Source organism: Pelodiscus sinensis, chromosome 5 (genome assembly GCF_049634645.1).
Source record: "Pelodiscus sinensis isolate JC-2024 chromosome 5, ASM4963464v1, whole genome shotgun sequence".
NCBI lineage: Eukaryota > Metazoa > Chordata > Testudines > Trionychidae > Pelodiscus > Pelodiscus sinensis.
Genome location: NC_134715.1, coordinates 116796372 through 116808408, shown reverse-complemented (window position 1 = coordinate 116808408; position 12037 = coordinate 116796372). Strand labels below are relative to the sequence as shown.

The window sequence follows — 12037 nt, the reverse complement described above, 5'->3', positions numbered from 1 at the left end:
CTGCTCCGCTGCCGGCTTCCCCGCGGCTTTGCAAAGCTGCGGGGGGGCTCGGGCAGCAAGGCAGCCCAGGCGCGCCTGGACTGCTCCGCTGCCGGCTTCCCCACGGCTTTGCAAAGCTGCGGGGGGGCTCGGGCAGCGAGGCAGCCCAGGCGCGCCTGGACTGCTCCGCTGCCGGCTTCCCCGCGGCTTTGCAAAGCTGCGGGGGGGCTCGGGCAGCGAGGCAGCCCAGGCGCGCCTGGACTGCTCCGCTGCCGGCTTCCCCGAGGCTTTGCAAAGCCGCGGGGGAAGCCGGCAGCAGGACAGCCCAGACGCCCCGCAGCTGTCCCGCTGCCGGCGTCCTCAGAGGCTTTGCTCCCTGTCTCCCTGGTCTGCTGGTCTCCAGCAGACCAGGGGGACGGGGAGCAAAGCCGCGGAGGACCCAGGCGGCGGGCCCGCGGTGCGTCTCGGTCCGCCGCCCGTGTCTTCCTGGTCTGCTGGGGTGGGGGGAGGGCGCAGCTAGTACGCCCCCCCCCCCCCCCCCCCCCAGCAGACTAGGCTTTTCTCCGGACGCCTGTGGCAGAGCAGCTGGGGTGCTGCCGGTTGGTCCCGCAGCGCCGCTCTGGTCCTGATTCAGCCGCTGCTGGTCAGTTTCAGCAGCGGCTGAATCAGGACGCCTGGGGCAGAGCAGATGGGGTGCTGCTGGGTTGGTCCAGTAGTGCCGAGGAGCGGCGCTACTGGAGCAACCCAGCAGCACCCCAGCTGCTCTGCCCCAGGCGTCCTGATTTAGCCGCTGCTGAAACTGACCAGCGCTGACTACAGGAAGCCCGAGGCAGAGTTGCTCTGCTCTGGGCTTCCTGGAATCAGCTGCTGATCAGTTTCAGCAGCAGCTGACTTGGGGACGCTTGGGGTTCTTCAGTTGATTCTGTATGTAAGTCAGAACTGGCGGTCAGTTTCAGCAGTGGCTGAATCTGGACGCCAGTTCCGACTTACATACAGATTCAACTTAAGAACAAACCTACAGTCCCTATCTTGTACGTAACCCGGGGACTGCCTGTACATTTCCTATAGCTATACCCAAAGGGCCAGACTGCAAACCCTTTACTCACATTAACTTGCACTAACTGACACAAGAAATCCCATTGGCTTCAATGAGACTATTTGTATGAATAACTATTCACTATTGTAAGTAGGAGGTCTAACTTCAGAACCGGGCAAATTAGTCGAAACAATAGTAAAGAATGAAATTGTCAGGTGTGTAGAAGAACATAATTTGTTGGGCAAAAGTCAACATGGTTTCTGTAAAGGGAAATCATGTCTTACTAATCTATTAGAGTTCTTTGAAGGGGTTAACAAACATGCAGACATGGGGAATCCAGTAGATATAGTATACTTATATTTTCAGAAAGCCTTTGTCAAAGTCCCTCACCAAAGGCTCTTGTGTAAATTACATTGCCATGTGATAAGAGGGAAGGTCCTTTCATGGACTGAGAACTGGTTAAAAGACAGGAAACAAAGGGTAGGAATAAATGATAAATTTTCAAAATGGAGAGGGGTAACTAGTGGTGTCCCCCAAGGATCAGTCCTGGGACCAATCCTGTTCAACTTATTCATAAAAGATCTGGAGAAAGAGGTAAGCAGTGAGGTGGTAAAGTTTGTGGATGATACTAAACTATTTAAGATAGTCAAGACAGAAGCAGACTGTGAAGAACTTCAAAAAGATCTCACCAAACGGAGTGATTGGGCAACAAAATGGCAAATGAAATTTAATGTGGGGAGAGGGATAGCTCAGTGGTTTGAGCATTGGCCTGCTAAACCCATGGTTGTGAGTTCAATCCTTGTGAAGGCCATTTGGGGCAAAAATTTCTCAGGGATGGTAGTTGGTCCTGCTGTGAAGGCAGGGGACTGGACTCAATGACCTTTCAAGGTCCCTTCCAGTTCTAGGAGATAAGCAATATCCATTAATTTAAAAGTGGGTAAGTGTAAAGTAATGCATGTTGGAAAAAAACAACCCCAACTATACATACAGTATGATGGGGGCTAATTTGGCTATGACAAATCAGGAAAGAGATCATGGATAGTTCTCTGAAAACGTCCACACACTGTGCAGCGGCGGTCAATGAGGCAAATAGGATGTTAGGAATTATTAAGAAAGGGACAGAAAATAAGACATAGAATATCTTACTGCCCCTGTATAAAACTACAGTACGCCCACATCTTGAATACTGTGTACAGATATGGTCTCCTCACCTCAAAAAAGATATTTTGGCCTTGGAAAGGGTTTAGAAAAGGGCAAATAAAATGATTAGGGGTTTAGAACGGGTCCCATATGAAGAGAGGCTAAAGAGACTGGGGCTTTTCAGCTTAGAAAAGAGGAGACTGAGGGGGGATATGATAGAGGTCTATAAAATCATGAGTGGTGTGGAGAGGGTGAATAAAGAAAAGTTATTTATTAGTTCCCATAATAGAAGAACTAGAGGTCACCAAATGAAATTAATGGGTAGCAGGTTTAAAACTAATAAAAGAAAGTTCTTCTTCACACAGCGTGTAGTCAACCTGGGGAACTCCTTGCCAAAGGAGGCTGTGAAGGCTAGGACTATAACAGAGTTTAAACAGAAGCTACATAATTTCATGGAGGTTAGGTCCATAAAAGGCTATTAGGCAGGGGATAGAAATGGTGTCCCTGGCCTCTGTTTGTCAGAGGCTGGAGAAGGATGACAGGAGACAAATCGCTTGATCATTGTCTTTGGTCCACCCTCTCTGCGGCACCTGGTGCTGGCCGCTGTCGGCAGACAGGCTACTGGGCTAGATGGACCTTTGGTCTGACCCAGTACGGCCGTTCTTATGTACTTACGAGGTTCTTAATCTGATCTAAAGAAATTTTAAACACAAAAAATGTCATTTTAACATTACAAAACAAGATATTGTATTTTTCCCTAAGTTTCTTCTGAGAAATGGCTGTCTTGTTGGTGCTGAAATTTCTCCCTAAAAACCAATTAAGCCTAGGACACAGACCAAGAATGGAAAATTTCAACCCACACCTGAAGTATGTTGAAGTTATAAAGCAACTGAAAACAAGGTCTTTTTATAGTGGAATATGTAAAGTAGTAACATCTGAAGGTCAAGCTAATGGTGCCCCCTATAATGTACCATACTTTGCATACTAGCATCTCTAATATAGAGGCAGTCCCCGGGTTACGTACAAGATAGGGACTGTAGGTTTGTTCTTAAATTGAATCTGTATGTAAGTTGGAACTGGTGTCCAGATTCAGCAGCTGCTGAAACTGACCAGCGGCTGACTACAGGAAGCCTGAGGCAGAGTTGCTCTGCCCTGGGCTTCCTGGAATCAGCCGATCAGTTTCAACAATGGCTGAATCTGGACGCCTGGGACAGAGCAGCTGGGGCGCTGCCAGGTAGGTCCCCGCAGCGCCGCAGCTCAGCGCTGCGGGGACCAACCCGGCAGCACCCCAGCTGCTCTACCCCAGGTGTCCCCAAGTCAGCCGCTGTTGAAACTGATCAGCGGCTGATTCCAGGAAGACCGGGGCAGAGCAACTCTGCCTCGGGCTTCCTGTAGTCAGCCGCTGGTCAGTTTCAGCAGCAGCTGACTTGGGGATACCTGGGGCAGAGCAGCTGGGGTGCTGCTGGGTTGGTCCAGTAGCGCCGAGAAGCGGCGCTGCGGGACCAACCGGGCAGCGCCCCAGCTGCTCTACCCCAGGGGTCGCGAGAAAAGCCTGGTCTGCTGGCGGGGGGTGGGCGCACTAGCTGCGCTCCCCCCCGCCCCACCAGCAGACCAGGGAGATGCGGGCAGTGGGACCGCCGAGATGTGCCACGGTCCTGCCCGCATCCTCCGCTGCTTTGCTCCGCGTCTCCCTGGTCTGCTGGGGGGGGGAGGGCACCCCCCAGCAGACCAGGGAGACGCGGAGCAGCTTTTCTCGCCCCGGAGGACGCGGGTGGCGGGACCGCGGCGCGTCTGGGCAGTCCCGCCGCCCGCTTCCTCCGGGGCAAGAAAAGCCCCGTTTGTAACTACGGATCTGACGTAAGTCGGATCCGCGTAAGTCGGGGACTGCCTGTAGTTGATTTTAAACTAGAGTTTACTTTAACAGAATGCACTTACTTTAAGGATATCCACATGTGAAAAATCAATTATGACGTGAATTAAAATACAATTTTAAGAAGTGAATGGTTAAAAATTACAATATTATATTGGTAGTTACCTAGTTCTAATTACCATATTTTATCTGATTTAAGAGAGGAACAGAAGGCCAATTTAACTCTGAATCTTTTCTTTGCATTATTTTTTAATAAAAGCCAGCCATACAACAATTTTCACAGTTGGGTTAAGAATGAAAATTACATTGGATAAAAATGTATTAAGGTATCAATTTGATTTTTCTACCTGACAATATTCCTCTTTCTTCAGTATCACTGTCACTCTCAATAATGTCATTAAGTTTTTCAATATCTGCTAAAGATTGGCCATAGTGGGTCAGTTCTTCATCTTCATTGAGGTTATAGATACTTTTCTTTTCATGGTTTTGCTGTGAAAAATAAAGAAACCAATTTAGCAATAAGACATTTTTCAGTTTAGTAACAGTTAAGTTAATGATGGCTAGTCAACAAAGATTTTTCTTTCCTCAAAAACTCGTATTTTCAATTTAGCCCAGGAGAATCCTATTTCATTTCTCTGCTGTTTTAACAGCATTTAGAAGTCTAAAATTTCATTCACACATATTTAAACCTTGAAACAGTGAGCATCTCACACTAGTTTTTACACTCTTATCATAGGAAATACAGAACTAAACCAGTGTAAATAAGTGGTGAATCAGGCACAGTGTTCTGGAGAAGGGTTTTTTCTTAGTTAAAAAACTAGTGGCAAAATTAATATAAAAGCAAAATTGGGTTTTTGTGTGTGTAAAAACTCAAACCTTTTAAATAAAATATTTCAGGCTTAATACCCACTAAAAATTATTTTTCCCAAAAACTGTGTTTTATTACTAGAATTATCTGCATATAAAATCATGCCGCTTAGTTCAGGAATCCAAATATGATGTAGACTGAAACAGAATACAAACCAATCCCACTTCCTGCCTCAGGTGTCCCCAAATCATGGGGTGCCCCTAACAGAGAAACATTCAGGGGCACTGGCTAGTCCCCATAGGGGGTGAGGAGGGATGCCAACCAGTTTTGCTCCTGGCATCCAACTGTGGCTCCAGCCTCGGCCCTCTCACCCATCCACATGCCTCACTTTGGAGCTACAGCCCCACTCCAGGCAGGGGAGGCAGGATAAGGAGGGGAACAAAGTAAAACGTTTGGGGACTGTTGTCTTAGACTCGTGATAAGACCCTAAAATAAGCTTCACGGGCCATCAAGTGAAACCCAACTTTTTTCAGGTGTATTGGTGAGAACAGGTCTTTAATGCCAACTAAAGGATTTACATTTTGCGGAAATAAAATTAGATTTTGACTAGTTTAATTCCCAAAATTACAACAGTTTTGTAAATGTTAAAATAATTCAGCTTTAAAAATCTGTAATTTGGATAGGACTGGTCAAACATTTGCTGGGCAAAACCTGTTTTTCAACAGAAAAATTGATTTTTGACAAAAGAATTTTCATTACAATTTTGATTTTTTATAAAAATCCCCAAATGCTCAGAGTATTTCAATTATTGGCAAAAATTATTTTGGTTTTCTTACTTCCACCAAAAATTCTAAATTTTAAAATAATTTTTAATAAGCTCTAATTCTGGAATTCATTTCAACTGAATAAAAGGTGTAAATAGACTTTCAGAAACGGAGTATGTGGGAGTAAAAATGAAAATGAAGTATGGTTTAGGGATGTTAAAATGCATTCATTTAGGTAAAGGTGTAACTGCTGAAAATATTTACATGGGGGGGGAGAGGTGGCCCCAACCCCTCCCCCCCCGCATTGCTGCCTGGGGAGGCGGTGTGTAACCATGAAGGTTAACTGACGAGCTCAGGCTCATTGGTTAACCATATCCATGTTTACACTTTCACATCCCTAGTATGCTTGTGTTATAGGGTTTTGGTAGAACCTTGGGATCAAGCAAAATATTATTTACAGAAAGCTTTATTTGATAGTTTAAACATTTCTACTTCTACTTTTTATATTATTTTTTATTCCTATATCTTTACCTGCCGTTCCAAAGCGAACCTCTTCATCATCTTCTCCTCTGGACTTATTTTGGTATTATATTCACCAAAACGTTTATCTTTAAATATATTGGACTTTCCCCGTTCTTTGTATTCTTTCAATAAAGTTTGTGTACGCTGAAAAACAGATCAAAGCATAAATGTAACAAAAGCACATCTGACGCCAATGATTTACAAAACAAAAGGCTCTGATGTATTCTGCATTAAAGTCTAAGTTAGTCACACACACACACACAAAGATGGACAGCTTGTGTGAAAAATCTATGCAGATCAATTAAAGAGTTTTATGAGAAGAGAACTTGACTATAAACAGACCAATGTAATTCATGCTGTAAATTTAAATTTTCTTGTGCCTGCATTTCATTAAATTAGTCTATTTTGTTATACTCCTAAACAATCCCAATTAAGAACTGTCATCTCAGTCTAGTTCATCATGTATAAAAATCTATCTATCTTAAAAAAGCCGCAGACTATTAGGTGAAACCATTGTTGGCAGCCTGAGGAGAGGTCAGTAATCAAATGGGTAGAGATACTGAGCTACTTATTTCACCTGGAAAGCAGATGCTCTAGGTCAGCAGTGAGGTATATCTGGCAGTTCAGAGTAAGGAAATTTGGTAGGCCAGTGTGGAGAAGCCTGTACATATCAATTTTGCAGGCAAATAGAGAGTTACACCTCCTTCTAGAGCTGTTAATAAAGCTGTCAAGAGCATACTAAACAAGTCATTTAGTTTTCCAGTATTAACCATTTTAAAGTTTTGTAAAACCTAGGCCAGTATTAAAGCAGGTGGGAAACTAATTTAAAATCTCTTGCTCACACACTGAAATATCACAACCAATACTTTCAGCAAGCATGCTACCTTCAATATTAGGTTTAAAAAGGTCAGAGGCAATACAAAATGTTGAATGCTTAGCAGATTCCTGGGGAGAAATAATATTTTGTATTATTATGAAGTCAAACTACAGTGGACAACAGAACAGCTGAAATTTCTAGGTATTGCCGGTCACGCACATCACATATGCAGAATCTGCAGATGTCAGGATTACTAAATAATGGAAATCTTACTTCATCTAAGACATCACAGAATTTATGTTCTTTTTTCATCTTTTTATGTTATGTACACATATATAATTTCCAATGAATTTTTAATATGATGCCATTTGTCTTTTTAATATTTTTGGCAGAGAAAAATACTTCTCCATCTTGACAGATATAAGGCGGACCCTTTCATTGATTACCATTACTCAAAGTAACTGTTTTATAGAGGGCTTCTCAACGGTATTCAAAATATATGCAACGATAACCTAAACTACAGTTTTGCTTGTGCTGTAGTATTTCTCAGACAGATTTGGTTTTCTTTTGAAGTATATCTCTAAATTCTGTTTGCTGATGGATGGTATGTACATCATAGTGAGAATTTGAAGAAAAAAATAAATTTACTTTTAACACAGATTTAATACAGAAGTATTGTGCTTAAGTTAAGTGGAGAGGAAAGAAAGCTTCAAGGCTTCCCTGCTGGATCCAGCGTGCGCAGGGAACAAGTTGAGTAAAAAATGGCTGTGTGCTGCCCTTTTTCTTCCCCTTGAGTGTACGGAACAAGCGGAACTAAAAAAGGGCTCCATGCGTGCTGCCATTTTCCTTCCCCAGATACACATTTCCTGGAGGCTTCCCCTGTAAATCCTTCCTGGAGGCTTCCTTCCTATAAATGGAAGCAGCAGGAGGCCATGTTACATGATGCCTGTGATATGGTGCAAAAACAAGTGCCTCCCACCACTCATTCATGCCCAGACCCTGCTCATCCCCTCTCACCCTCTCTCCAGATACCCTGCCCCGAGGCCGCTCCTGCCCTCTCCTCCCGGCCAGACACCCTCCATTTCTCCTGCCCTCTTCACCCGGATAGATACCTTACTCCTGGCCTGCTCCTGTACCCTACCTTCCACCCATACCTTGCACCCTCATCCTGCCCTACACCTCACCTCCCAGCCATACCCTGCACCCCCTCTATCCCATTCACTTGCAGCCATGTACCACACTTTTAACCCCTCATTTATGTCCCCACCCCAGAGCCTAAGGGGGCACACAAAATCCACTAACCCTGGAACCCCAGAAGAGTAAATCTGGCTTGACACCTTGAACCTCAGTCCTTCCAGCCCCTCCACCCACCATAGGGCTGGAGCACCTGGGGAGTGTGGTGTTTCAGTGGGGGGCCACATCAGTGAGGGTTGGGAATTTTTGGAGGGGTTTTTCTTTGCTTCTCACTTATGTGGTCCCCGACTGATTTTTCTGTGGGTCAGTGGGAACCTTTTTTGGGTCAGGGACCAACTCCTACCATAAATAAAGACAATGTTGAAACCTTGTGTGTTGGTTAAATAATGTTTTACTTTATTTAAATATGAAGCCAAGCCAACACCCCCCACATACCAACCCTGAGCTTATCATACACCTGAACCCCGTGCCCTGAGCCCCACATTCTAGAATCCCGCACCCCCGAATCTGCAGCCCCCTGCGATAACTCTCCTGCACTCCTTATACTCCCCAACCCTAAGCCCATCATATACCTGAACTCCCTGCCCTTAGCCCCTCATATCCTCACATTCCCAGATCCCTGCAACCCCACGTTCCCAGTCCCCTGCCATAACACTCCAGCACTAGGGATATAGGCAACTAGTCGACTATCCGACAACCATAAGCTTATCAGATAGTTGATTAGTCCCTTGACTAATCACTTCCCCCCCACTTGCTGCCTCTATCAAAAGGGGCAGGGAGCAGGAGTGGAAGCTAGGGAGAGTCATCTTAAAAACCGGTATGCCCTAGCACTGTGTCTGCAGGGGGCAAGGGAATAGCAGGGACTGGGCACGAGCCAGGAACCATCAGATTACTGGCTTGCGCCCAGTCCCAGGCCACTGTGGTTCTCCTGCTTATCAACTAATCGATAAAAATTCCATTGATTAGTCGATTAAACTAAATTTAACACCCCTATTCTTCACCCCCCACACCGCAACCTTACACTCTGAGTCCATCATACACCCAAATCCCCTGCCCTGAGTCCCTCATACACTGCAGACCTGCCTCTTGCACACCCCATAACCCTAGTCTCCTGCCCTGGGATTGACAGAAGACAGCCTGAATATGTGCATGAACAGGGTTCGCCAAGTAGCGGCGAGCCCTGCTCGCTAGTTGCGCGGAAGAGCTTGCTGCGCATGCGCAGACCGCACTGCGCAGCCCCGCCAGGCTAAAATCTACTTGCCATTTCCTTTCTAATAATGCCTAACCATTTCCTTTGTAATAAGGGGAAACTTTTATATTTAAAAAACAATCAATGTTCACTTTAAGTGCAGGTCCTTGGTAAACCAGGCTTATTTCTCTTGGCCTTCTCAGATAATTTAATTCCCATAAATTAAAATGTCTCAGGCCCTAACTCTGCCAACTTAAGTACATCCTCAAATTGAAATCAAAGAGAATACAAATACAAATGAAATTAGTATTTTGCAGGGTTGGAGCCTAACTTCTCCTAGCATAGATGAGTATTTCTCAACCTTTTTGAGACCAGGGACAGGTTGTTGTCGTCTTCCTAAACTGTGTCAGTGAAATCTGAGGGGCTGGAAAGGAGGCTGCCACGGACCAGCTGAAGTCCATGGATCAGTCATTGAGAAACACTGATATAGACCATTTGGGGAAATCTGAATTGTGTTTGAAGCCTGGTGTATCGTGTGGACGTAAATTGTTATTTAAAAAATTAACCAATTAAACATTATGTTTAACTGGTTAACTATGGAGCAAGCCTCCTTTTGCAGCACCATACAGCAGCCCTGGCCTGGCTGTCACAGCCCCCCACCTGTAGCAAGATGCAGGCAAGGGGCTGTTTTAGCCCGGCCCGGCCAAGCTGAGCTTGCTGTGTCATGGGTGGAAGCTACTCAGGCTGATCCTACCTCACTGTGGGGCTGCTTCAGCTAGGCCCACCACACAGTGGGTGGTGGCTCCAGCCCAGTCAGACTTACTGGTTAACAGACAGCATCACCTGGTTAACTCCTTGTATCCCTAGTCTATAGATAAAAAATAGAGATCAACCTACATATATTGCTCAGGGCTGTAAAAACTGTAATGACATGTGGAGATGCAGCTAGGGCAACATAAGAATTCTATTGTCAATCTAGCTACTGCCTCTTGAGAACATGGATTTACCATAGCAATGGAAAACACATGACACTCTAGTCTTTACATTATAGTGGCATAGCTGCAGTTGTGGCACTGATGTATATACATACCATTAATTTGTGGCTCCACTAAGGTACATTATTACCTTTCTTGGAGTGTAGGCCTGAATCATATATGAATCAGTTTGGTTGCATTTGTGTTAGATTTTCTACATGTATTTGATATTGTGATGAATTAGCAAGAGTGCTATAAGCAAGACATTAGGAGTAATTCTTCTGTTCTACTCCAGGCTGATTAGGCCTCAATTGGAGTACCATGTCCAGTTCTGGGTGCCACATTTCAGGAAAGATGTGGACAAATTATAGAATGTTGACAGAGACAAAACTAATTAAAGATCTAGAAAATATGACCTACGAGGGAAGATTGAAAGAAATTAGGTTTGTTCAGTTTGGAAAAGAGAATACAAAGGGGATTTAACAGTTTTCAGGATTCTAAAAGGTTGTTACAAGGAGCAGAAAGACAAATTATTCTCCCTTACATCTGAGGACAGGACAAGCAGCAAAGGATTTAAATTACAAGGGAGGTTTAGGTTGGAGATTAGGAAAAACTTCCTGTCAGGGTGTTAAGTACTGGAATAAATTGTCTAGATGCTGCAGAATCTTCATCACTGGAGATTTTAAGAGCATGTTAGACAAAAACCAAAAAATTAAAAATTCGACAAAATTCTGTATATTTTTTGTGTCAAAATAACACAATATAATCACACTGTTTTCAATTATTCGATGACCAGTATTTTGAAATAAATTGCCAAAATAATTGAAAATACAGTCATTATCTGGTTATTGTATTACTCTAACAAATAAAAATATGTGAACTTTGCAGTTTTAAATTTTTAAATTTTGTGTGTGCAGAATTCCCTCAAGAGTACCAGGGCACCATCTCGGATGCAGGCAGCTCAGTGGGGGGCCCAGGTGCAGGGAATCTGGATGCACAGGGGTTCAGTATGTGGGGAATGGAACTCTGAAGGGGCATCCAGGTGAAAGTGGTTAGGGTTCCATAGTGGCGGCTGGAGAGTGGGTCTTGGTGGGGTTGGGGGGTCAAGATGCAGCTGCTTGGGCTCAGCGAGCTGGGATTCTGGGTGAGAGGAGCTCCCAAAGCAGGGCGAGAGGCTCTGTGTAGTGTGCAACATCTCTATTTTCTTCCTCTCACCACCCATCCAGCTGGGATTAACATTCTTGGATGTCTGGGACATCCCTAGATCTCTCTCCTCCCTCCCCAATGATTTACCTCTCCCCCACCACTGCCTAGACAGACATGTCTGAGCTACTGGGGAGTGCAGTTTCTTTTTTGCTTTCACACAGGAAACCATTTTCTACCAAAAGTAAATAATTTGCAAGGGGCAGTTTTCTGCTGTGCTGCAGTGGTGCAGAATTCTCCCAGGAGTAACCAGTTTGATCAGTGCAGCTTGGATCAACAACAATATTAATAATCATAAAAATGGATTTTGTAGTAAAGAATGACCGCACTGGATTATACCAATAATCCTTTTAACCAGGTATCCTGTCTTATGACAGTAGCTAATGTCAGGTATTTCAGTAGGAATGAAAATAATAGGCAATCAACAAGTGATCCATCTCTTGTTGTTCATTCCCAGCAGTTTCTGACAAAAAGAGGCTAGGAACTCTCAAAGCATGATGTTGCATCCTTGCTCTAGCGAATAGCCATTGAGGGACCTTAC

General features: G+C 44.6%; 1 protein-coding gene across 1 annotated transcript in view; it reads right to left on the bottom strand.

Annotated features, from left to right (window-relative positions):
• Nucleotides 1–12037, bottom strand: part of NOP14 (NOP14 nucleolar protein) — a 50497-nt gene that overhangs the window by 35803 nt on the left and 2657 nt on the right. Inside the window, exons 2-3 of the mRNA XM_075930837.1 lie at nucleotides 6129–6263; nucleotides 4373–4514 (exon numbers count right to left, since the gene is read on the bottom strand). Coding sequence (XP_075786952.1) covers nucleotides 4373–4514; nucleotides 6129–6263 — 277 coding nt within the window. The remainder of the gene's footprint in view (nucleotides 1–4372; nucleotides 4515–6128; nucleotides 6264–12037) is intronic.